Source organism: Crocuta crocuta, unplaced genomic scaffold (genome assembly GCF_008692635.1).
Source record: "Crocuta crocuta isolate KB4526 unplaced genomic scaffold, BGI_CrCroc_1.0 scaffold260, whole genome shotgun sequence".
Lineage (NCBI taxonomy): Eukaryota > Metazoa > Chordata > Mammalia > Carnivora > Hyaenidae > Crocuta > Crocuta crocuta.
This window is the reverse complement of record NW_027527525.1, coordinates 4,018,230-4,044,975: the sequence shown is the minus strand read 5'-3', so window position 1 is coordinate 4,044,975 and position 26,746 is coordinate 4,018,230. Positions and strand designations below refer to the sequence as shown.

The window sequence follows — 26,746 nt, the reverse complement described above, 5'->3', positions numbered from 1 at the left end:
GTTTACTAGCTTATATAGAATATTTTATATTCTATAAATATAACTTGTATATTTCTGGACCCTTAACTCAGTTTCATAGTCCTTTTTTCTATCCTTATACCAATTTCAAACTATTTATTACTGTAGCATGATAGTACATCTTCAAATGTGTCCAGGATTACTTTCGCTATTCTAAATACTTTGTATTTACATATAAATTTCAGGACCAACCTGTCAGTTTCTACCAAAGAGCCTACTGGGATTGCATAGAATCTAAAGAAAAATTTGGGAAGAACTGGCAGCTTAACCATATTGCATCTTCTAATTCACAAACATCTCCCCGTTTATCTAGGTCTTTAATTTCTCTCAGCAATGTCTTACAGTTTCAGTGTAGAGTTCTTACACATTTTCCATTAGATTTATTCCTTAGTATTAGTATCAGTATACTAATTAGTATTCCTTAGTATTAGTATTTTATGTTTCTGGCATAATTAGAAATTATTTTTAATTCATATTCCATTTAGGTTCCTTTGTCTTTCCCTGTGTTTTTAGTGTTTATTTATTTATTTAGAGAGAGAGCAAGCAAGCGAGTGAGAGAGAGAGAAAATGCACATGAGAGCACGGCAGGAGGAGAGAGAGAATGAGAAAGAGAGATTCCCAAGCAGGCTCCACACTGTCAGTGCAGAGCCCAACGTGAAGCTCAGTCTCATGAACCATGAACCATGAGATCATCACCTGAGCCGAAATCAAGACACTTAAACCACTGAACCACCCAGGTGCCCCATTATTAATATAGTTGTCTTAAGTATTTCTTCTACATACATTGAGCACTATGTAACAGATGGTATATAACTTTTGTTTAAACCATCAAATGCAGTTGAAGAAATTCAGGAAGAAAAAAAAGTTTATGAGAAATAAGTGAGAAATCTAGTGGGTGGAGCATCTCAGGACACATATTAAAGGAGGTGACTCAGTGCTGTGGCCTTTTGACTTTCCTTTCCCTTTCTTCTTCCTGTAGTGCAACTCTGTGCTGATAGATGGAGCAGATATTTTAAGAGCATAAGGATGAAGATAAATGAGAAAGCCAGAGGGCTCTCTGGTCTCAGAAGGCATTGTGAAACTGCCATACCACTTTAGTTTACCTACTTCCATATTTCTTGCTACGAGGAAAATAAAAGCCTTTTGGCTAAACTAGTATGGGGGAGAGGTGCCCTCCTTATTAAGGTTTCTGATTCAGTGGTTTGAGGTAGGACCCAGAAACCTGCATCTTTAAGATGGGCTTCAAGGGATTCCCATGCTGGCAATGCAAAGATCATCCTGAAGAAACTCTACTTTGGCAAGTATAAATAGAAAATTTAGGATAACTGGGGCAGAGGGGTAGCAATCCAATTACGAAATTTCAGAAACATATAAAAACTTACAAACGACTGCTTAGTCTTAACATTACCATCCACCAACACTATCCTTAAATTTTCTCACTTACATGACATGACAGGGAAAAGGAAACTGATGTGAAAACTAGAAATTGCTTTTGGCAGATTCAGTCACTTCAATTCTCATTTAGCTTTATTATGAAATCCTATCAAGTAGCTGAAATGAGAGTGTTTTCTTCCAGAGAACCAATACTTTATAAAATATTGACTTGGGAGATCTGTACCCAGAAATATAAGATGTATTCAATTCTCCTAAGTGCAGTTCAAGCAGTGCCCTTTCTAAGAGGTGACACTAAACGTAATACTTGGATGCTACCCCTGCTTAAATAAATAAATGGTTTCAATTGTTCATATCAATGCAAAAATAATTCCAATATTTTCTTTCTGAGAATATCTTATTTATAGACATTAGCCCCAGTTCTAATGTTTAACTATGACAGATCCCATGCTAAAATAATCCCGACATACAATAGTCTGTTCTTCCACAAAAGATAAACTTGTATTATTGTTTCTTTTTTTCTTTATGAAGTAGCAAGCTCCCTTAATGCATTTTAAATTGGACTTTATTAAGACATAGCTTTAGAATTCTTATGCCCAAATTTTTGTGAAGTGTATACAGCAAATATAAAATAATAAAGTCATATCTTATGCAGGAGTCAGGCACTTAAGTGTGCTCAAAGCAGCCTGGTGGAGACATAAATTAACCTTGGGAATTTCTTAAATCATGCATGCAGTGGAACACGAAAGCGGCTGTCTCTGGTCTTCAGTAACTTGGATGTTGAAATACAGAATCCATTCTCTCATACTTTCAGAGCTCGACGGGAGGAGCTGAGAAGAACTGACGAGAGCAGGTTGAGTGGCCCATATCTGCCCAGGGGAGGGGATTCAGAAGAAAAGAATGAGATGGTGGCCCTCCAGGGTTCAGTCTGGTGGGGAAGGCAGACAAGCAAAGAAATCCTTATAGCGAGGTAAGTGTTACAGGGGAGTTATGGTCAGTCTGGATCATGGGCCCATATCAGAGCCAACTGAACTTCGCTAGAGCTGGGACTGAGGTAGAGAAGGAGAGAGCAGCTAGGGGAGACATCTGACCGGAAGTACTGGCATGGCAGCCACATTTTAGAGGGCGGCATAAACATGGCCATGTGCTGCCAATGGAAGCACTAAAGAGGGTGAGGTTGTTCTAATCATCAGAGCACAGTGTACTTCAGGAGAGGGGCCGTGCATCCAGGAAGAAGCATACAAGATTCGTGGGGGAAAAAAAGGTTTGGACACAATGCCAAAGAATTCTAACTTTCTTCTAAAAATAATGGGCAGTCATTAAAGGATACTAAGCAGAAAAATGAAGTAAAGTAACTAGACATGCATGTTAGGAAGTTTACTCTGATTGATCAGATTTGGGGTTTGTGATTTCTGCAAAGCTCTCAATATTAGAAACTTGATCCGGAACTTCGCCCCTAATATATCTCCCCTGAAATTAGCACCCCAAAATAAAGATGGCTTCCCATGCAACTCTGCATTTTTCTGACTTTCCTTCCTTGAGCCATTATAACCCTTGGCACTTTCTCCTTGAATTCAAGAAATCAGTGGAAAAAATAATTTAATAGAAACTATCTATCCACTTCTTTTCATTCATTTATTTCCCACAGCCAGCTTCTAAGTGAGTCTACAGAGAAAATGCTACCATGGATCCCCAACAGGCACCCTAACTACAAAAGATAACTAATGATGAAGCAATGAAAAATAAGCCCAAATCTCTAGTCATTGGAGCAATATTTCTATTATATGACAATGATTTTCTAGTCCATGCAGAGGAAATGCAGAATCAAAGCCAGTTATAAAGGAACCAGTTTGAAGGATAGAAGTTATGAATAATTATGCCATCTGCCTATAGGCCATACAAAATGATAGTCCATGCGTCCATATTTGTTTATCATATTAATGTGTGTCATCTCTAAAATGGACACACACCATCATTTATTTCTCTGTTAATCGGCTGTCTAGTGGCATGCAGTAGTCAAGAGCAAAAGCTAAAGGGTGAGGATCCCAGCTCTACCTCACTCCAGATGTGTGATCTTGGGTACATTCTTTACCTTTGTTGAGCCTTCATTTCCTCGTCCATAAAAAGGGGATAATGGTAATACAATTTACCATTACTAATTACCTTTACAGGATTGTTCCAAGGGTTAAATTAGTCAATAGGTGCAGAGTACTTAGAACAGTGCCTTTCTTTTAATAAACATTATAAATGTATTTGTTCTTGTTGTTAGTACTATCTTTTACTTCTGATCTAGACAGCTAATACTGTCTACTTTTTTCAAAAGCCTAAAAAACTATTTTTAAATTACAGAAAATTTTTCCATGCATCTGTTTGTAAAATTATTTTCCTTAAAATCAAACACAGCAATGCACTTGGATGTAAATATCATAGATTTTGCCAGGATACATCCCAGGAAAAACTAGTAGTTGGCCCTATTCAGTGATCTCTGATGAAATGAGTTTAGAATCAACAATTTTTTCAAAATAACCACAACATCCTAGGGTGTAAATTAAAGCAGATTTTTAATGGAAATATTTCCTGGGGGCCTACACTGGTGGGCAATGATAGCATCTTAGGATTATGGGCAGAAGCCCTACAGTCTGATAGCCAAGTGAACACACAAGAATAGAGGAGTTTCTTTTTTTTGAACTTTTCTTTTTCTTTTTTTTTTTTTTAATTTATTTCTAGGAGAGAGAGAGATAGCGTGAGCAGGAAGAGAGGGAGTCACAGACTGAAACAGGCTCCAGGCTCTGAGCCTGCAGTCAGCACAGAGCCCGACGCGGGGCTCGAACCCACGAACCGCGAGATCATGACCTAAGCGAAAGTCGGACGCTTAACCGACTAAGCCACCCAGGCGCCCCAGAACTTTTATTTTTCTAAGCTATGTTAAGGCCACCACTGTATAGATGGAAAATATTGCCATCTGCTTGACTATAATATTCTTTCCATTTTTGGTGATTATTAAGTATATGTATAATCATGTCTAAAGTTTATCTTATAATAATATAATTATATTTATATTAATAATTATATTAATTTATGTCATATCTAACCTCTGTTCCCCTTATTTTTTAATTTGCACAGTTTTGAATGTGCACACATGGGTGTTGTATGTAAACAATGAACCACGGAATCTACCCCCAAAACCAAGAGCACACTGTATGGTAGCCAACGTGGCAATAAATTATATTAAAAATAATTGATGTTTTGATGTATGCAAAAAAAAAAGACCACTTATTTTTAAACTATATACGCAGTATACATTTACACACAGTATTGAACTTTGAACTGCTATGTTTATGTACCTGATAAGCATTCACAAAGACAGAGCTTTAAAAAGAACGAGTTCAAATATTTATTAAAGATCTGTATTAGTTCCGTAACACACATTACCGAAAAGTTAGCGGGTTAAAGCAACACCAGTTTGTTCTGGAGGTCACAAGTCTAAAGTCAAGACACAGACCTCCAGTTATGGAATGAGGAAGTCACGGGAACAAGAGGCAGAGCATAAGGAATCCAGCCAATGATGTTGTGGTGGCGATGTAATGGGGCAGACAGCAACTACATGTTGTGTGGAACATCACATAGTGTATAAACTTGTCAAATCACTAAGTGGTACACCTGAAACTAATGTAACATTGTGTGTCAACTATACTAAAAAAAATTTTTAAAAATTAAAAAAAAAAAAAGATAGTCGTGGGTTTCTTCTAGAGGCTCTAGAAAAGAATCCATTTCTTTGCCTTTTCCAGTTTCTAGAAGACACATTCCTTGGTTTATAGTTCCTTCCTTGAATCACTCCAACTTCTCATTTCTGTTGCCTCAGCTCCTCCTGCTGCCTTTGATCCACCTTTCTATCTGTCTTATACAAACACTTGTGGTTACACAGGCCCACCCTGATAATCCAGAATAATCCCCCAATCTCAAAATCCTGAATTTAATCACACCTGCAAAGTCCATCACTGTGTAAATATGCACAGGTTCTGGGAATCAGGACATGAACATCTTTGGGGACACATTATTCAGCCTACCACAAGGTCTTACGTTGCTGAAAATCTCCTGTGTTGGATGAACCTTACTTTAGAGATGACCAATCTGGATACCCCCGAAGAGTCAAGCCCATGGAGGTTCAGCAAAAAGTCCTCCAGGACCTTCAGGCTGGCAAATCCTGACAGACTCTGAATACATTTTGTTGCTCATATAACTTGTTCATACTCAGAAAAAGAGCAGCAGATGCCAGAAAGGAGGATCAGTTAGTTCTCTTTGAATCCTTGCCTGGTATTACCATGTGAGAACTGATATACCTGTCTGTGTGGCCTGGGTCTCTGAGCACAGGATGGCTCAACTGAAATCCTGGAACGACAGACTTGGGAGAGCAGATCTTGTCCCTTGTTGGTCATATCTTTCACGGTTCCCCATCTCCTTCCGGACTGAATTCAAGAACTTCTGCACTGCCCAGAGGTCTTTCCAGATCTGACCCATGTTTACCTGTCAACCTCTCCCCGAGCACCCCCTAGTGGTACGTTACGTGCTAGTACTACCAGAGTCCATTTAAATTGTCCAGTCAATCCCACATGCTCGCTGAACCTCTCGTGCTTACACGCACCTTGTTCACTCTGTTCACCATTTGGCAAATTAACCTTGTCTCCAAACTCCTCCTTTAAGAAATTCATCCTACCTCATTGCCTTACTGAAGAAACATCTCCCTCAGATTATGGGTTCTCCTCTTTACCCTCTTTATAATGTTAGTGATTCTGTAATTATTCTAGTGGGGAAATGTTACACAATTTGTGAGGCCCACTGCACAATGAAAATGTGGCATCCCTTGTTTAAAAATTATTAAGAATTTCAAGACAGCAGAGCATTAAATCAAACTTAGGGCACTTCTAAGCCCAGGGCCATATGCGACTACCATGGTCAGACACCCAGGAAGCCAGCCTTTGACCCTAGGGTGTGTCTGATAAGGACATTGAGGTCAGAAAGTCATCTGTAATCCACATGTTCCCAGATGCTTGGTCAGTGCTACCCCACCCCCACGCAAAGGCACAGAAAAATAACGGTTGAGTAAATGCACAAATGAATGAATGAGCAATGCTGAAGATAGTTTTTATTTTACAGAAGATTATATATATTTGTTTGGGCTGGCAATGTCTTTAGTGGTTCCTAGGATTTGTAACTTAATTGTATTTGCCAAAGCATAACCTGGAGAACTAAAAGACATTTGGATGTGGTCATGTAACCAGTATCAATTATGGTTGAAGCATCCTGCAATGTGAAGGGCAGCCAAAAAAAGGAAAAAAAGAAAAACAAGAATAGGAAAATGCCCAAATTTTCATGAGGAAGATAAGGAGAAATCCAGGAACTGCGAAGTTTCCTGCCAACTCTGTTTGTATGTAAACGGTGGGGACCTAGTTGGTTAGTTTCCTGTGCAGCTCCCTGTTCCCTGGGAAATGGCTAGATGGTCAGAATGCCCTTGGGCTCAGCAATTTGCATAGGTTTTAATTAAGGGTTAGGAACAGTGTATTACTTTGCATATGATAAGTATATAAGGATCTGAGAGAAGCTTCTTGAGGGTTTTAATTAAAATAAACTGAAATTTAGTGGTTTCTACAAATGAAGTTGAATCATAGATAATAATTATTGAACAAATGTAGTGCCTAAGTGTCTGGAGCCACTCATGGCCACGAGGAGTGAATTCTGCTGGCAGCCTGCATCCTGCACATACCCCAAAACATGCTGAGGGGCCCAGAGCTGAGAAGGAGAGCAATGTAAGCTCAGGCTTTTCTCCAGGCAACCCTAGAGCTTGCCAGAACAGCCAGCTGCAGATTCAGGTTCTCTGGGGCCTGGAACTTAGAAATTGTGGCTGTCTTGGGGCACCTGGGTGGCTCAGTCAGTTAAGCATCTGACTTCAGCTCAGGTCATGATCTCGTGTCTGTGGGTTCGAGCCCCGTGTTGGGCTCTATGCTCACAGCTCAGAGCCTGGAGCCTGCTTTGGATTCTGTATCTCCCTCTCTCTTTGCCCCTCCCCCACTCACACTCTGTCTCTCTCTGTCTCTCAGAAATGAATAGACGTTAAAAAATTAAAAAAAAAAAATTTGTGGCTGTCTTTAGGGAGCAAAAAGTATAAACTACCAGTTATAAATAAATAGGACATAGAGATGTAATGCATAGAATGGTGACAACAGCTAATATTGCTGTGCTGCAGATTTGAAAGTTCCTGAGAGTAGATCTTAAAAGTTCTCATAATAAGAAAAAACAACTTGTAACTATGCATGATGATGGATGTTCCGTAGACTTAGATCACTTAGTGGTGATCATTCCATACTATATACAAATATTGTATTGCACACCTGAAACTAATATAATGTTATATGTCAATTATAGCTCAAACAATGAAAAAAAGAATACAAAATTACAAATATAAAAATAGGAACAAAGCAAATATTTAGGGGCACCTGGGTGACTCAGTCAGTTGAATGTGTGACTCTTGATTTCGGCTCAGGTCATGACCCCGGGTTGTGGGATTGAGCCCTGCATCAGGCTCCATGCTGACAGCATGGATGGGATTCTCTCTCCCTCCTTCTCTGCCCCTCCCCACCTTCTCTCTCAAAATAAATGAACTTTAAAAAAAAAGATTCTCTCTTCATCTGCCCTTCCCCTCCTCACACACATATTCTCTCTCTAAAATAAAATTTTAATAACTTAAAAAGTAAATATTTCACACATTTATTTAGAATAAGAAAAGAAATCCCAACATATTGCTAACTTCTTAAAAAAAGGTTTATTTATTTTGAGAGAGAGAGAGAGAGAATGAGCAGGGGAGGGGCTGAGAGAGAGAGGGAGACAGAGGATCTGAAGCAGGCTCTGCACTGACAGCGCAGACTTATGAACCATGAGATCGTGACTGGAGCCCAGGTCAACCGACTGGGCCACCCAGGCGACCCCCAACATATTGCTAACTTAAAAAAAAAAAAACTGACAGGGGCACCTGGGTGGCTTAGTCGGTTGAGCGTCCGACTTTCACTTAGGTCATGATCTCTCGGTTTGTGGGTTCGAGCCCCGCGTCGGGCTCTGTGCTGACTGCCAGCTCAGAGCCTGGAGCCTATTTCGGAGTCTGTGTCTCCCTCTCTCTCTGACCCTCCCCTGCTCACGCTGTCTCTCTCTCTCCTAGAAATAAATAAAAATATTTAAAAAAAAAAAAACTGACAAACATCACGAACATAACAAAATTGTTATTAAGTGTTGAACACACCTAAATAATACCTTTTCTTCATTTTTAGCTGTGTATTCTTTGATCCCTTCTACATGTGACAACAATTTTATAGTATCATTTTCTACAAAGACAATAAAAATGTGACTCAGTCTCTCCTCTAACATGGTTGGTTGACATTTGGGTTTGTTTTTTTTAAAGCTTACTTATTTTTGAGAGAGAGAGAGAGAGAGAAAGCACACACAGCATGACTGAGGAAGGGGCAGAGAGAGAGGAAGAGTGAAAATTCTAGTCAGACTCCATGCTGTCAGTGTGGAGCCCAACTCGGGGCTTGATCTCACAAACCTTGAGATCATGACCTGAGCCAGAATGGAGTCTGACGCTTAACCTACTGAGCCACCCAGCTGCCCTGACATTTGTTGCTATTATCAGTGGTTGGAATGTGTAAAACATGTAACTTTACCACATTCTTGCTGTTTTTATTATTGCCAGTAGTTTGTGGCCTACAAACGTAAGAATTCTGATAAATTCAAATGTGTATGTTGCCATCTATTTTTTTAAATGGATAGAGAATTGGATTTATTTTTTTCTTTAATTTTTTTAATGTTTTATTTATTTCTGAGAGAGAGAGAGACAGCGTGAGCAGGGGAGGGTCAGAGAGAGAGGGAGACACAGAATCTGAAACAGCCTCCAGGCTCTGAGCTGGCTGTCAGCACAGAGCCCGATGTAGGGCTCAAACCCACGAACTGTGAGATCATGACCTGAGCCGAAGTCAGACGCTCAACCGACTGAGCCACCCAGGGACCCACCATCCATTTTTTAATTTAAAAAGTATGGAGCGCCTGGGTGGCTCAGTCGGTTAAGCCTCCAACTTTGGCTCAGGTCATGATCTCGTGGTTCTTGGGTTCGAGCCCCGCGTCGGGCTCTGTTCTGACTGCCAGCTCAGAGCCTGGAGCCTGTTTCAGAGTCTGTCACTCCCTCTCTCTCTGACCCTCCCCTGCTCACGCTGTCTCTCTCTCTCCTAGAAATAAATAAAACATTAAAAAAAAAATTAAATTGGAAGCATGTGTCTTAGTTGAACTGGTGTTGAACGTGATATTTCACCAAATATCCTACTCTCGGGGAGCCTGGCTGGCTCAGTTGGTAGAGCATATGACCGTTGATCTTGGAGTCATGAGTTTAAGCCCCATGTTGGGTGTAGAGCTTACTTAAAAATATATACCCTATTCCCAAGTTCTTTTCTAATGTATGGCACGTTTATAATGAATACACTGTGTTATCTAACAGAATTAGATAACAGTATTCCTAACAGAATACTAACCAGAAATTGTTGAGAACTGAATCCTCCATTTAAAATTATACATGCCAGGGGCACCTGGGTGGCTCCGTCGGTTGAGCATCTGACTTCAGCTCAGGCCATGATCTCATGGTTCATGAGTTCGAGCCCCATGTCAGGCTCTGTGCTGACAGCTCAATGCCTGGCGCCTGCTTCAGATTCTGTGTCTTCCCCTCTCTCTGTCCCTCCCGTACTCATGCTCTGTCTCTGTCTCTGTCTCTCAATAATAAATAAACATTAAAAAAATTTAAAATTGTACATGCCAGGAACGCCCGGGTGGCTGAGTCAGTTAAGTATCCAACTCTTGATTTTGGCTCGGGTCGTGATCTCATGGTTGTGAGAGTGAGCCCCACGATGGGTTCTACGGTGGGCATGGAGCCTGCTTGTGATTCTCTCTCTTCCTCTCCCTCTGCCCCACCCCGACTCACATGTACTGTCTCTCTCTCAAAAAAAAGTTATATGCCTAAAGCTTAAAAGAAACTTTCTGCACACTAGCTACTGATGCCTTACTTTTGAAACTTGGTTTCTCCTCTATGACCCACATCCTTCTGGTGCCCACCATCGGACAACATGCTCACATCACCACGGGACTCCTGGTCCTGTACTTATGTGTCAGGATGCTGCGCGAAGCAGTGGCTGGCCATACAAGTATCTCCGGCAGCTATTCTGAAAGCTGAATGGCTAACAAGAACTGAACTACACACAGAAGAGACTGCGATCACACAAATGTATCCCACTCAACCAAACTAAGTGTATTCCATCTTAACTTCACCTACTGAGTCACCGAAATGCCCGCATCCACACCTTACAAGCAGGGAAAGTGGCATGGAGCCACACAGCAATCTTAACCCTTTGTGGTTAAGTCCTCTTACTTTTGCAAATTCTACAAAAATACAGGACCCTGTGACATCATTATGAAAAGCTTCATCCAGAGTCTTTGGAAAGAGCCTAGACACCTGATATAGGCTCTGAAGCTTAAGCTTTATTACCATCACAGTAAATCTGCTTCTCAGAACAGGAAAGAGACTCGAAGGGTAATGTCCAAAGGTTAATTCTCGTGTAAATGGAGTCACTACTCCTGAATCCAGCGGCATGAGATGGTTAAACATTTAGTCACCTGAATGCAGAACAAGCTCACTCTGGAAAGTCACCTCACTAACAGTGTAACAGAATCACACTATGCCTAGATAGTGTGCCGAGCATCAGGCCAGAGAGAAGAAACCGTGGCTCCCTGCTCCTAAAGGGGCCACTGTTGGCAAAGTGGATCTCTGTATCTTGCAGCATGTGCCGCATGTGAGAAATGAAGAGAGTTTAATGGCACACTAACAGAGGTTGAATTCCTTCAGATTAGAGGGAGGAGTAGGGAGAGGGAGGCGGAATNATTTTGAGGATAAGGAGGGGTGGGGCGCCTGGGTGACTCGGTGCCCAATTCTTGGTTTCAGCTCAGGTCATGAACTCCTGGTTCATGAGTTCGAGTCCTGCATCTGGGTCTGCACTGACAATATGGAGCCTGCTTGGGATTCTCTCTCCCTCTCTCTCCACCCCTCCTCTGCTCTCCCTCTCTCTTATTCTCAGAATAAACAAATAAAAATTTATAATAATAAAGAAAAAAGAATAAGGAGGGTTTAAGTGGAGATGAGGGATAGGAATGTCCTTCTGCCTTCTCTCTGGGCTGCCTTCTCTCATAACTTCTGTAGTGATTTCCTAAAGTCTAAAGGTGAATGGACCAACCAGTAAAAAGCATCCAGTGGGCAGAAGGAAGATGGAGAGTGTGTGCAGAGTCCTCACCACAGCCATACAAAGGAAGTGATGAAATCCCTAAGCCCTCCCTTTGGAAATGTCACCAGTCTCTTTGCCCACAAAGCGCCCTCTGGTGGAGACATCTTCTAATACAAATACACTCAGACTGAGCCTCTCTAAAAAGCCCCAGGTTTTTAACCTGCACTTCTCTGAGCTCCACTAACTGTGTATTTTACTTATAAATCTTGGAAAAGAGTTGCAGTGCTAAATAGTATGTACTTCATTACGTGTGTGCAGATATAGAAATTAAACATAAGAGACACAAAAAAATGAAAGAAGAATTTAGTATTTCCCCTCCTTACCCACTAGGACCATCTTACATGCTCATGGGGCACATTGCATCACTTTAAAATCGGCTGAACACTGGTACTGTCAAATTGTGCTTGACGGCAGTGTGGGATAATGGTTGAAAATGTAGACTCATGAGTCAGCTGGCCTGGATATGAATCCTGGCTGCACCATTTCCTAGCTGTGTGACAACCTTAATATCCTCTTTTAAAAATACATGAATGATAAAAAATAACAGTTCTTGGAAAAGTTCATTACTATAAAACATTGATATTAGTGTCTGGCACGTGATAAGCACTTTATAAATGTTACTTATTATTTTCCTCAGTGTCACTATTAAAAATACCTTTGAATCTGGGGTCCCTGGCTAGCTTAGTTAGTAGCACACATGGCTCTTGATCTTGGGGTCATGAGTTCGAGCCCCATGTTGGTCATAGATCCTACTTTAAAAAATACTTTTAAATCTTAAAAAAAAATTTTTTACGTTTATTTATTTTTGAAAGACAGAGAGAGACAGTGCGAGCAGGGGAGGGGCAGAGAGAGAAGGAGACACAGAATGTGAAGCAGACTCCAGGCTCCGAGCAGAGCAAATGTTCAGCACAGAGCCCGACATGGGGCTTGAACCCACGAACTGTGAGATCATGACCTGAGCCAAAGTTGGATGCTCAACTGACTGAGCCACCCAGGTGCTCCTGAATCTTTTTTTGAACATTGTCCTTTAAAAAAATTTAAAAATCTTAGGTGGGAGGAAAAGGAGAGAGAAGTCTGGAAGAACTTCCTGAGAAAAATGATTCCCAGTGAAATTCGAATTTTCAGAGTTTACCGAGTGAAGATGAAGGCAACAAGAGTCAGCTCGGCCCTTTCTTAGCTGAACTATGTTATTGAAATTTCTTCATACGTGTTGGCCTTTGCTCTTATGTCTGCTTCCCGTCTTCCATCCAAACCCCTCTCCAGAACCCCTTTGCTGTTTCCAGGGTATTTTCCTATTTACTGCGTAGAGGAATGTGGCTTCATGGCTGATGTTTGCTCACTCTCCCTTCTGTGCCCTCAATTAACCCCATAATCCACAAGTAAAGCCAGTCCACTTCCCAGCCTCCTCAGCAGCCAGGGGTGGCCTTGGGATCCCTTTCTGTCCCAGAGGGGTAGGTGGCAGTCCCCTGGGGCAGACACTTCTCTCTGCTCTGCCCTATTCTTTCTGCCTCAGAAAGGCAGAGCCTAGAAGTGTCGTGGCCATATTGAAACCTCAAGGATAAAAGGGTCACACTAAAGTTGAGGAGGAAGCTGATTTACTGGGGAGTTCCCTGAAGGCCACACAAGTCCTGGACTTCCTTTTTTATTAAAAGATATGTATATCCCTACCCACTGTTGAGCTGCTGTTTCTTGGAGGTTTTATTACTTGCTGCCAAACACATTCATGTATCTGGATTGGCCAGGTCAGTAAGGTCAATAGAGCTGAATGAAGAAAGAGAATGGGAGAATGGTAGCCACCCCCAGGGTGTCCAAACCGTAAGAAACCCTAGAACTTTGCTCAGAGGCTGCAACTACTTTGGTGCCGGTTGTTGCTGCCATCTAGTGGCAACAACTTGGAACTAAAACACTTCTGGGCCAAGGGCTGTTTTTCTTGCAGATTTTTCTTATTTCCTTCCGTTATTCATTCATTCATTCATTCATTCATTCATTCATTCACAAACTCACATGTTCATTCTACAAATATTTTTATGAGAATTACTATATGTGGCAGGTCCTCATAAATACAATAAGGAAATACAATAATGGGGGAAATCCGGCTCCTTACCCCCCTTGAAACTTACACACGTGTGGGAAAGTAGCCATTAATCAAATCAAAACATGAAAAAATATGACTGGAAAGGGTTCTAAGAGAAGAACATGGTGCCATGAGAGTCATTGGTAGGGATTTTCCTTATTGGGGGAGATGGATAGGAGGTTAGAGAAGCCTTTCCTGGGGATATTCTGATTGGCCTTAGGAAGGGAATTTTCTGAGCTATGAGACCAGTCATGAAAGTGAGCTCAGCAAAGAGAGGGAGGGTGCTGAGTACACTGGAATAAGAGAGGACCATGTTAGATTAGTACTTGGTACTAGGCATTCTAGTGGTTTTTAAAAAATGTTTATTTCTTTTGAGAGAGAGAGAGACAGTGTGTGTGTGTGTGTGTGTGTGCGCACGTGCAAGTGGGTTAGAGGCAGAGAGAGAATCCCAAGAAGGCTCCAGACTGTCAGTGCAGAGCCCGACATGGGACTTGATCTCACAAACCATGACATCGTGACCTGAGCCAAAATAAAAAATAGGATGCTTAACCAACTGAGCTACCCAGGTGCCCTTAGGTATTCTAGCTTTTGAATTAAGACTATAGTTGTTAATTATAATGATTGTAATATAATAATGACCTGAAAAGATCATTAACTGAAAAGATACAAGCTAACAGACAGCCAGGGAACACTCCACTACCAACAGCAGGACACACATTCTTCTCAAGTGCACGTGGAACCTTCTCCAGGACAGACCATATACTACGTCATAAAATAAAGCGTCGATAAATCTAAAAGCCTTGAAAATATATATAGTATGTTCTCTGGCCACAGTGGAATGCAATTACTGATGACTTAAGATGAGAACTTTTTATATTTAAAATTTTTTGTTGGGGCACCTGGGTGGCTAAGTCAGTTAAACATCCGACTTCGGCTCAGGTCATGATCTCACAGTTTGTGAGTTCAAACCCCAAGTTGGACTCTGTACTGACAGCTCAGAGCCTGGAGCCTGTTTCAGATTCTGTGTCCCTCCCTCTCTCTGAGTCTACTCTGCTCATGCTCTCTCTCTCTCAAAAATAAATAAATAAATAAAATTAAAAAATAAAAAATTCAAAAATGTTATTAAAAGTTGCTATTTCAGTGGCACCTGGGTGGCTCAAGAGCGTCCAACTCTTGATTTGGCTTCGGTCATGATCCCAGGGCCATGGGACTGAGCCCTGTGTTGAGCTCCGTGCTGGGTGTGGACCCTGCTTAAGATTCTCTCTCTCTCCCTCTGCCCCTCTCCCTCACTTGTGCTCTCTCTTTCTCTCTCAAAAAAAAACTTGTTATTTTTGCATTTTTATAAATTTAAACATTACAAAGTCTCAAGCTCTGGGTATCATATAAATTATTCAAATCCCATCACAATAATAGAACATTCAATTATGGCATAAGGTACTTTGTAATGTGACCATGTAGCTCTTTATAGAATAAAGAAAAGCTTATGAAAATCTTCTTTACCATTGTGGGGCTTTACTTCAAATACTCTGACATAAAATTAAGGGGGTAAAATTAATAGTATGTTATAAGTGTAATAAATAAAGGTGGGTCCACTCAGGAAGCTGTGAGATAAGGTCTAGGGCAATGTCACTGGCACAAAGAGAAGTGGGTTCTCTGGGGAACTGTGCAGCAGGTAAAGTCTACTCAAAGTGGAAGTGGCTTTGTTGTGAGCACTGACGGCAAGGGGGGGCGGCATAAGTAATAGAAAAGTCCCAGGTTTGTGACATGAGCAACTAGGGAGACTGGCAGGGGCATTTCACGAGCTAAAGAGGAGTGGGGAGAACACAAGCTGAATTCAATTTTGGAAGTATTGAATGTGAAGTGTCTGAGAAACATCAAACGTGGTGGAGGGAGGGGAGGAAGGGGAGGTAGACAGGTATACCCAGAAGAAGAAGCATTCAATGAGGTGGGAGGAAAAGCAATAGAGTGTGTTCTTCAAAATGCAAAAAAGGGATGCCTTGATCTCTCATCCGTGCTCACAAAGCACTTGAAATTGCAACTCCAATAGCACCTAACTTATCGCATCAGAGATATTTGTGAGTGTACATATAACTCAGAATAGAGATCCATGAAGGGAGGTCAGCAAACAGTTGTTCAAAATCTGCAGAAGTGAGGCTAAAATGAATGAACAAATGAGGAGGCATCTAGGGGAAGGGAAAGGCATTCCAGGTGCAGCCAGCAGAGCGAAGAATAGAAGGAAGAGAAAAATAAGAAAGTGAAAGCAATTATTCCTCATTATTTCTAGACTCCAGGGTCTATCAAGCCATGGAGAAAAGCTCTTGTGTATATGGATGGCCCAACAGCATTTGGAACCTCCTTCCTACATGAAAACTGACAGCCCTTAAATAACTGAATGCAGCCTCTCTTATAAGAGGCTGGTGGATGGTCCCTTGGTCTTCCATGTGTTGGCATCTCGTCAATAAGAGGTGGTAACAAACTCATCTCCAGCTGGGGTCTCTCTGACAACAACAATTCTGATTGATATTTAATTCATATGGAAGTAAATAATTCTGGCCACTTCAGGAAAAGCAGTTTGTGATAAAGTTTGTCTACTCTTTCCTCTCCTCTCCAGTTAATTTCCATGACCTACTTCTCCTTTACTAAGTAGTTATCCCCTTCTACATTTGAACTCATGGGTTGTCTACAAGCTTGTTTATTATTGTCATTGCTGGTTGCTTTTGCTTCATTGTCATTTTAATGAGTTCACATGGTAGAAATGGTGGGGAAAGTGAGGTCATGTGCTTGAGGGATGGTGGGTCAAGGTGGCCACACACGAGTGGGGCTCATTTGTAAATCTGCAGTTTTTTGAAGGACAATTTCCAACTCTCAAACATCAAGTTAGCTTTCAAATCATTCCCCAATATTTTGTTTACCTCAGATTAAAAGTAGGATATATCTGGGTCAAAGTCTGCACTACATTATTTTAATTATTGTTGTAAGGCAACAAAGACTGACTTTGGAACAGAAGGAAACCTAGAGAAAAAACACTTTGTAAGATAGGACTTTTATCACCTCCCACTACAGATAAAATGAAAGGGAGTTTCCATTTGTATGGGACCTAGAAAACAATGTTTTTGCTGCCTCATGGATTTTCTAAAGATTTTTATAAGATATAAAACATTTGTTCATCATATACAATTTATAACTGGAGAAAAATGTACAAAAGAAAATGGAATCACTATAATTATATCACATTTAGGGAATCATCATGAATCATTGCTCACATTTTAGACCTTGTCTTAATACACTTTTTAAAATACATAAATAGGGGCGCCTGGGTGGCTTAGTCGGTTAAGCGACCGACTTTCGCTTAGGTCGTGATCTCGCAGTTCGTGGGTTCGAGCCCCGCGTCGGGCTCTGTGCTGACTGTCAGCTCAGAGCCTGGAGCCTGTTTCAGCCTGTGACTCCCTCTCTCTGTGACCCTCCCCTGCTCAAGCTGTCTCTCTCTCTCTCTCTCTCTCCTAGAAATAAATAAAACATTTTAAAAAAATAAAATAAAATACATAAATAATATCATCTAAGGCATAATTGTATATTTTGCAATTTAACACTGCATAAGGAGTAACTTCCTGTGTCATTAATATTTCTTATAACAACTGTTTAATATTTCCATGAAAGGATGTATCATAATTCATTTAGCCTTTCATCTGTACATTTAAGTAAAACAGTAAGGAGTCTTAGTTTAGCGATCTTTGTTTGACTTTCTGACCATTCTACATTCATGAAATGGATTACCGCTTGAATGGGTACAAACATATTCAAGTCTCTTGGTGATCAACCAATCATTCTCTTAATTACTGTAATATTTGCCAAGCAATGACTGTGACCAGAAACTATACAAGATACTGGAGATATAGCAGTAATTCCCCAGCATTTCTAACATGCCCTGGACATAGGCTAAGCCAATTCTGGTGAGCAGAGAAAGCCATTAGACAGACTCCTAAGTGCTTTTAGTTAGAAGTCATTGGATTGACATATACAGGAATGGTGAGTTCCAAGGATATGTGGGGCACCAAAAGGGTCTTCTACTCTGTTCCACTTGATTTTTTTCTCTGTGGAATCTGAATTTTAAACATAAAGACAAAACCGACAACAACTTTGATCGATACTGAATAGGTGTTAAGAAACAAGAAACTGTTTTAGTCACAGCCTTGCACCTCCCAGAGATCTGAATTGGAGGTCTTAATGGATGTTAACCTCTCTGGATCTTAACATCCTAGTGTGTAGAATGGCTGGAGGTAAGTAGAATGAATAGGGCTTCTTTACAACTCTTATTTTTCATTATTTGAATTACGGTGTGGGGGAATTCCTCTCTGCCCTCATTAGCTGTACCAAAGCATTTCAACGGGTATTTAATATCTAATATCTAACCAGTTCAACTTATTACATCACATCTCTTTTGAGTATCTACTCTTTACTAGCCACTGTTCAAAGCATTTTTATCTGTAATCATAGCAATCATCTGAGAAAGCTAACAAAAATCCCATTTCATAGGTGAAGATTCTGGTTCTGAAAGGTGATATGATTTACTCAGATACTTCTGACTTCCAAACACGTGTTGCTTTATACTGCAGGACAATAAGATGGTGACGACTATTTTACGGAAGAGGAACGAAGAAGCTATAGGCCACTGACACTGACCCTAAGAGAAGCATGAGTCTATGGAAAGTCTTTCTCCAAATCCAGCCCATCATTCCAAGTGCACTTCTCTCTTTGGATTCGTGAGCTTAACTGAAGGGAGTGCACGAGGGTTCCAGCGGAAATCGACTAACTTTAAGTTCTCAGGGCCAGAGAATGCCTTCTCTTTATTAATCTCCTGTTAAACCGAAGCAAGGAATGGCCAACCACAACAAAGATGGCGGCAGCAACCTCACCACGGCAACGGCGATGCATTTGTCGACAAGCGCACCAACCTTTAGTTCCGGCCTGCCAGTTTGACGTCACTTCCGGATCCGGCTCGCGGTTTGTGCGCAGCTCTTCCTGCTGCTGTGGTAGAAGTGCGGGTCCTGGTGAGTGGAGTTGAGTGAGTCTCGAGAGGGGACTCGGAGAGAATGGGGAGCCAGCGACATGGAAAGGGAAGGTGGGAAGCCCGCGGCCGTTGTCGCAGTCGTGACTGAGCCTCGGTTTACCCAGCGATACAGGGACTATCTCGAGAAGCAGGAACTCCTGGATAGACGGCACCGTGTGCAAAAGATGCCGGATGGCACCGTGGCGCTACCCGTGCTGGCAGAGGCCCTCCCTGAGCAGCACCTGCGGGAGCTGAGGAATTGTGTGGCTCCCGGCAGCACCTGTATAGTAACCCAGCTCCTGGATCCTGTTCCCTCCAAGAAGGCTCAGAGTTGCTCACCTGCCCAAAGGCTGTGTCTTGAGGTGAGTCGCTGGGTAGAGGGCAGGGGAGTGACGTGGTCAGCTGAGTTGGAGGCTGATTTGCCCCGATCTTGGCAACGACATGGTAACCTCTTGTTGCTGAGTGAAGACTGTTTCCAGGCCAAGCAGTGGAAAGATCTGGAACCAGAACTCTGGGAGACTGTTGCGTCGGCACTTGGCGTCCATCGTGTGGCCAAACGAGGGCGGGTATCACCAGATGGCACCCGAACACCAGCAGTGACTCTGCTGCTGGGCGACCACGGCTGGGTGGAGCATGTGGATAATGGGATCCGATATAAGTTTGACGTGACCCAGTGCATGTTCTCCTTCGGAAACATCACGGAGAAGCTTCGAGTGGCATCGCTGCCCTGTGCTGGAGAAGTGCTGGTGGATCTCTACGCAGGGATTGGCTATTTTACGTTGCCCTTCCTCGTCCATGCTGGTGCTGCCTTCGTCCACGCCTGTGAGTGGAACCCCCATGCTGTAGTTGCCCTGAGGACTAATCTTGAGATCAATGGAGTGGCAGATCGGTGCCAAATACACTTCGGGGATAACAGAAAACTGAAGCTCTCAAGCATTGCAGACCGGGTGAACCTGGGGCTGATTCCCAGCTCTGAGGAAGGCTGGCCCATTGCCTGCCAGGTGCTAAGACAGGACGCTGGGGGCATTTTGCATATCCACCAAAATGTGGAATCTTTCCCAGGGAAGAATCTCCAGCCTCTTGGAAACAGTGAAATGGAGAAGGGGCATTGGCCTCATCCTCAGCAACTTATCACCAACCAACGGACAAATGGAGCTCCCGAGGATTCTAGGAGAAAAACACTGTCAGCAGCCACCAAACCAGAGTGGCAGAGGTGGGCAGAATCTGCAGGAACTCGGATCTCTTCCCTTCTTCAGCAGGTGCACGGGAAACCCTGGAAGACACAAATCCTGCACATCCAGCCGGTGAAATCGTACGCTCCTCATGTGGACCACATAGTCTTGGATTTGGAGTGCCGCCCCTGTCCTCTAGTTGGCTAGAGAAGGTGGATCCTGAGACACAGGGATCTACATGTGAGTGACCCTAATACGTAAGTTTAGGCTGGGTTCTCACCCTTCTTCTCTCCTGGCAACCTATTTTAATATTTTGTGGCCCTGAAAGCAGGCTCTAGAACAATCCAAGTCATTGCATTTGTCTTCTGTTAACACACTGGGAATGAACTACATATCTGGGAGAAGCAGTGTGGCTCATTAAAATGAGGCCTGGGTGTTTCTGAATTCTGACTTCAGTTCTGTCTTACTTTGGGCACGCGATTCCAATATTCTTTTGGCCTTGAATTTCCTCACTTGCAAAGTGAGGATTTCTTTGAATGGTCTCATATGGCTGTTATCTAATAAGCAGTTGTACACAGGGCATTGGTTATCTTAGAGTGAAAGAGACAATGCTGTTTCCAAAATCACTCCAGTGATAGTATGGAAAATCGGCCACCCGGGTGGGGCCAGGATGGAAGCAGGGAGACCTGTGACGAGGTTTCTGTGGTGGTCCAGGCAGGAGATGGTGGTGGCAGTGGCTAGTGGGTGAATTTGGGATATAAAATCGATGAGACTAGGCAATAGAGTCCAAATCAAAGCAATCAAATGGTGCGGTTTTGTTATTAAGACTGACTGAATTCAGGAAGGAAGAAGATAAGAATTACTCTAGTGTATTAACTCCATTCCCTTACTTTAACATTTCTAAATGAGTGTCAGGGAAGGATGTCTTCTATATCAGGTTTGTTGATGTAGAAAAGAAGTTAAGAATGACTGCTTTAAATTAGAGGGAAACTAGATTTCCAGCTTTAAGCTTGTACAAAAAGCTAGCTATTTTATTTGAGAGAGAGAGAGAGCACGAGCAGGGGCGGGGCGGAGGGAGAGAGTGAGAGTGAGATAATCCTAAACAGATCCCATGCTCAATGTGGACCCCAACACAGGGCTTGATCTCGCGACCCTGGGATCATGTCCTGAACTGAAATCAAGAGTTGGAGGATCAACCAACTCAGCCACCCAGAAGCTCCTAAGCTAGCTATTTTTTTTAAAAACTGTTTAATGTTTATTTTTGAGACAGAGAGAGAGAGACAGATAAGAGCCTGAGCAAGGGAGGGAGAGCAGAGAGAGAGGGAGACACAGAATCCGAAACAGGCTCCAGGCTCTGCTCTGTCAGTGCAGAGCTTGACGGGGCTCAAACTCATGAACCACGAGATCATGACCTGAGCTGAAGTCAGAGGCAACAGACTGAGCCAGCCAGGCGCTCCTAAGCTAGCTTTTCTTAAAGTTCTTATGTTAACAGGCCTCAGATTCCCTTTTTCATCTTCCTTCTCTGGTGGACACGGGGGCCGGCATAGGGAGCTCTAGGGAATGTGAGGTATTCTGCAGTTTCTCAAGCACCACTTTACGCTATGGCTGTCTGCCAGCACCACTGGTTACCACTGGAATGACTAATTGCAGAGAAGCACTGTTTACCCTTGGGATGACTAATTGTTGAGAATCACTCTTCAGAGCTTTGTTTTCACGCACTTTGAAGCCATCTGGGCTTGTTTGCCTGATGAAGGACACAGGAAAGTTGTGCTTTCTCAGGATTATGACTGTGCCTGGCATTCGGCTGGCTGGGGTCAGGCGGGTGCAGCTTGTCCTCGGAACAGCGTCAGTAAGGACAGGATGGTGCTGTTTATGCTTCCACGCAAATTAAGTGCCTACTGTTTATTGGAGCCAGAGATGGGTCAGATACAGACCCAGTCTCTGAGGAGCTCATAACCTGGCAGCAGAAATAACACAAAGACTCAAAGAGGTGGAATACAATAGGTGCCTTAAGAGTGATCGCACCAGGTCGAAGTGCAGAGGTGGAGAAGAAACGTTTTGAGAATGGGGAAGCCTTCAGACAGGTAGTGTCTGAACTGACTCTTAAAAACTGGGCAAGATTTTGTTAACGAGTCAGGCTGGAAACGGATCCTAGTTGAAGAAAATAATAAGTGCAAAAAGTTGCTCAGAAAATGTTTGGAGCATTGTCACTAGATCCGTTTGGAACAGAAGAAGCAGTGAGAGACGTGTTGAAGATGGAGGTCGTCGTAAGGATTAAAAAGAATAGTGTCTAGTACCCAGTAAGCCCCCAGGAAATGTTAGCTATCATGCGATCCCACCACAGAAAGGGGCCTGATTGTGCCATCACCATCCCCCCTGGTGGCCTGCCTGTGTTTGCCTCAATCATCTCCTCTTTTACGTGCTGGTTTCTCACATGTGTGCCTGCAGCTTGTGCGCCTCAGACTAAAAATGCCACGCTGGGGCCTGAGTCAGTATGGGGAGGAAGGAGGGCGCAGGGGAGAGACCGTGAGGAAGGGGAGTCAGGGAGCCACAGGTCTAGGGGCTGAGGAGTTACCTTTCTGACATAAGCTATGAATGGGCGGCGGAAATTGGATACACCTGGATGATTTCATCCCCCCTGTTATATATGCATCGGGCCTTGAGTGGTCCGTGGTGAAAGAAGATTGATATGGATTCTGTCTTCATAGAATTGAGGTTCTATGACCTGGCTTCTCTTTCTCTGTGACCTGAGGCAGCCTCTCAAGATTTAGTGTACTCCTCTGTACCTATAGGTCAACAAGTGTACATATCCTGAAGGACACGTGTTAGGTATAAAGTGAGTTAACCAACAACGCCGTGACGGCATATAGTGAATACTTTAGTCAGTTTTTGTATAAGGTGAACTACCCTTTCCTAATTTGGGCGTGAGGAATCGCTCTACATTTGCTTTAGTTAAAGTAGAATGTCCTTGTTTTGAAAAGCCATTCATTGATTAATTGGGATTGTACTGTGTACTCTCTCTGTCAGGCACTGTGCTGAGGGCCAGAGACACAGAGGTGAGTAAAGCTGAGTCCTGAGGGACATGTCACTCTTGATCTTGGAGTTGTAAATTCAAGCTCCATGTTGGGTGTGGTGATTACTTAAAAATAAAATCTTAAAAAAAAAAAAGCTGAGTCCTGCCCAAAGTGGGAGGGATCACTTCTGGTGAAAGGGACACAGAGGAAACAATGTTAATACTGTGCACTAAGTGCTGAAATAGAAACAGACGGGTGTTTACAGGCACACAGGGGAGGCAGCCTCCTATGTTTAGGAGTGTGGGTTGGGGGAAGTGGAGAGTGTGACTGGGAAGGTGGGAGTTAGGGATGCCTCAGCTGAGAGTTAAAGAATGAGCTGGAGAGCCTCCTGGGTGGCTCAGTGGGTTAAGCAGCCAGCTCTCTTGGTTTCGGCTCAGGTCATGGTCTCTCAGTTTCATGGGTTCGAGACCCTAGTTGGGCTCTGCGCAGAGTCTACAGAGCCTCCTTGGGCTTCTCCCTCTCTGTGCCCCTCCCCTGCTCCTGCTCTCACTGTCTCTCTCTAAATAGATAAACTTTTTTAAAAAATGAAGGAAAAAAAAAAGAATGAGCTGGAGTTATGTGTGAGTGGAAGAAAATAAGAGTCCCTTAAGCCTTTTCTCCACGTTGAGTTTATCCATTTACATTACAGTCTTCTCCAAGCACTTGCTGGATTGGCCTGGTCAGGAAGAGGCACCTAATGGAACCAAGGAAAAGAGACTGAAAGGATCAGGAGGCTCCTGGAGGCTCTGTCACCTCAATCCAGGACTGTGTAAAAGTACTGACGGCTTCCTTTGTGAGCATCAGCATTAGTTGCCAGTTAATGCACCACTTGATGGAGAGGTTGTGATTAAAAAACAGAAATGATAATTTTATTAAGCTCCCTCAACTGTGAGTGGATTTATTCATTAACCTCATGATATTAATAAGTTATGAGCTTTTGTTGATATAGGGAGTATAATGTATGCATTTTAAATATAAAAACATAGAAATTTAAAATGAAGAGAAACACACAAGTAACATTTTGAGTTCACTGTTTCACACTCTGGACACATGTCAGTATATGTTATTCTGAACGAACAGCCTCAGGGTGTGGCCACTTCCCACTGGGCAAGCCATAAAACTCATCATTTTCTTGGCCTGTGGTAGTTTCCTCTTGTGTGGACCGATCGTTACTCAGCTGATACGTCGGGAGTGGTCAGCAGATCTGGACTTCTCTGTAGCCCTCTCCTCTTTGGATGGAATGCCAAACTCGCTACTGGGCTCCCAGTACCGTCTCCACCTCAGGGAGTCGGCTGGGCTCCTCTCGGCTTCCCCGCCTCCTGTCACAGCCGGAAACTTTCTCCAGGCAGTTAAGCTGCAGCAATTAAATGGCTCACCGTGTTTTCATCTCCCACGGATCATTGTCCTTCACAGCCTGTGTCCGGTGCCTTGAGGCTAGTTGTTTCATATATTTTGTATAGCTATTTTTTTAAACTCTTTAGAGGCTTATAATAGTGTGTAAATTTACTAGTTTTCACAATCACTGAAGAAATTCACTCTAGCAATAATAAATACATATAAATACTTCAGCTGACACAAAATTTCAACATACAAAGTCCATAAGATCTTACCACAATTGTATGTAGAATCCCTACCTGTATTATAAACTGAATGTCAGCATATTGACAATAAGTACAATGGCAATTTTCGGATTAGATTTGAGCCTTGTCTGCAAGATTACTTGGTCAACAATCACATAATTTCAGAGAGGCCAAAAACTGTCAGAATAGTTATTTGTCTCTGGCTTTTTAAAAAAAAATTTTTAAGTGTTTTTATTTATTTTTGAGAGAAAGAAAGAGTGTGAGTGGGAGAGCAGAGAGATAGAGGGAGACACANAGAATCTGAAGCAGGCTCCAGGCTCTGAGCTGTCAGCACAGAGCCCGACACGGGGCTCCAACCCACGAACCGTGAGATCATGACCTGAGCTGAAGTCGGACGCTTAACCAACTGAGACACCCAGGTGCCCGTCTCTGGCTTTTTAAAGGTTAAGGTTGAATCAAAGGCAAGTAGAAAATAATGAATATGAAGCTAAAACTGTATTTTGGAACGTCCACACATGCACACACACACATCCACCACATATACATATCCTGTCGTCTCCTGGATTGAGTAGCCCATGCAACAAAGTTCTATGTACACTATTAGGTGAGTATTTATTGATGGACAGACTATCCTAGTTTGTTTTTTATAGTAATTCAATTTTATTTTTTTTAAATGAAAGCTGTATGTATGCATAGTTTCAACTCTAGTAAATGTAACAAAACTTTATGAATAAAACTAGCTCCACAACACCACACAAAGCAGCTCTATCCTGCACAGCTCCTTTTCTCTTATTTTGATGTCTACTTTCAACAATTTCAACTGGGCCCGTGTGCCAGAGGGGATGCAGGATCTAAGCAGCATGTCCCCGCCAGAGCCATGTGAGTGTATGGGACTGAGCCCTGAGAATGCTGGGAGAGACACAGTTTGCACTTATGTAGGACTCCCCTTCCCCATTGTATAGTCTGCGGGCATCTAGACCATGTGAACATTTCACGGAACATCCTACTAACCTACTGTACTTCTGGCATNGGCTCTGAGCTGTCAGCACAGAGCCCGACACGGGGCTCCAACCCACGAACCGTGAGATCATGACCTGAGCTGAAGTCGGACGCTTAACCAACTGAGACACCCAGGTGCCCGTCTCTGGCTTTTTAAAGGTTAAGGTTGAATCAAAGGCAAGTAGAAAATAATGAATATGAAGCTAAAACTGTATTTTGGAACGTCCACACATGCACACACACACATCCACCACATATNCTGGCTTTTTAAAGGTTAAGGTTGAATCAAAGGCAAGTAGAAAATAATGAATATGAAGCTAAAACTGTATTTTGGAACGTCCACATACATGCACGCACACACATCCACCACATACACATATCCTGTCGTCTCCTGGATTGAGTAGCCCATGCAACAAAGTTCTATGTACACTATTAGGTGAGTATTTATTGATGGACAGACTATCCTAGTTTGTTTTTTATAGTAATTCAATTTTATTTTTTTTAAATGAAAGCTGTATGTATGCATAGTTTCAACTCTAGTAAATGTAACAAAACTTTATGAATAAAACTAGCTCCACAACACCACACAAAGCAGCTCTATCCTGCACAGCTCCTTTTCTCTTATTTTTATGTCTACTTTCAACAATTTCAACTGGGCCTGTGTGCCAGAGGGGATGCAGGATCTAAGCAGCATGTCCCCGCCAGAGCCATGTGAGTGTATGGGACTGAGCCCTGAGAATGCTGGGAGAGACACAGTTTGCACTTATGTAGGACTCCCCTTCCCCATTGTATAGTCTGCGGGCATCTAGACCATGTGAACATTTCACGGAACATCCTACTAACCTACTGTACTTCTGGCATTATACTAATTAGGCCAGTTAAACAATGAGCTACTATATTGTACTCCAAAGGAAGGAAAGTAATCACTAATATAACCCAGCGACCTGTTACATCAGTGACATTTTTAGAGCTACGGGTCTGCTTGAATGCTAAGATTGCTCCTTCACAGTAAAGAACAAATTTTTCCATCACACCCACTTGTCATTATTC

General features: G+C 42.5%; 1 protein-coding gene and 1 long non-coding RNA gene across 6 annotated transcripts in view; both read left to right on the top strand.

Moving 5' to 3' along the window:
- Nucleotides 1-18,523, top strand: part of LOC144231821 (uncharacterized) — a 46,764-nt gene extending 28,241 nt beyond the window's left edge. The window contains exons 2-3 of the long non-coding RNA XR_013335191.1: nucleotides 2,225-2,380; nucleotides 18,459-18,523. This is a non-coding gene — a long non-coding RNA (uncharacterized LOC144231821). The remainder of the gene's footprint in view (nucleotides 1-2,224; nucleotides 2,381-18,458) is intronic.
- A 319-nt stretch (nucleotides 18,524-18,842) lies between these two features.
- Nucleotides 18,843-24,003, top strand: TYW2 (tRNA wybutosine-synthesizing protein 2). Of its 5 annotated transcripts, none has more exons than XR_013335188.1 (3): nucleotides 18,843-20,304; nucleotides 23,092-23,120; nucleotides 23,767-24,003. XR_013335188.1 is itself a non-coding variant. In XM_077764364.1 (2 exons), the coding sequence occupies exon 1, from the start codon at nucleotides 18,952-18,954 to the stop codon at nucleotides 20,269-20,271; it is 1,320 nt and encodes a 439-aa protein (XP_077620490.1). In that variant the 5' UTR covers nucleotides 18,843-18,951; the 3' UTR covers nucleotides 20,272-20,304; nucleotides 23,767-24,003. The 5 variants fall into 5 exon arrangements, 1 of the variants encoding a protein (XP_077620490.1); XR_013335189.1 differs by having other exon boundaries at nucleotides 18,843-20,321; XR_013335187.1 differs by having other exon boundaries at nucleotides 18,843-22,552.
- The last annotated feature ends 2,743 nt before the right edge of the window (nucleotides 24,004-26,746 follow it).

Excerpts from the sequence above, each read along its gene's own strand:
- TYW2 (XM_077764364.1), top strand. The coding sequence starts at position 18,952 with ATGGAAAGGGAAGGTGGGAAGCCCGCGGCCGTTGTCGCAGTCGTGACT.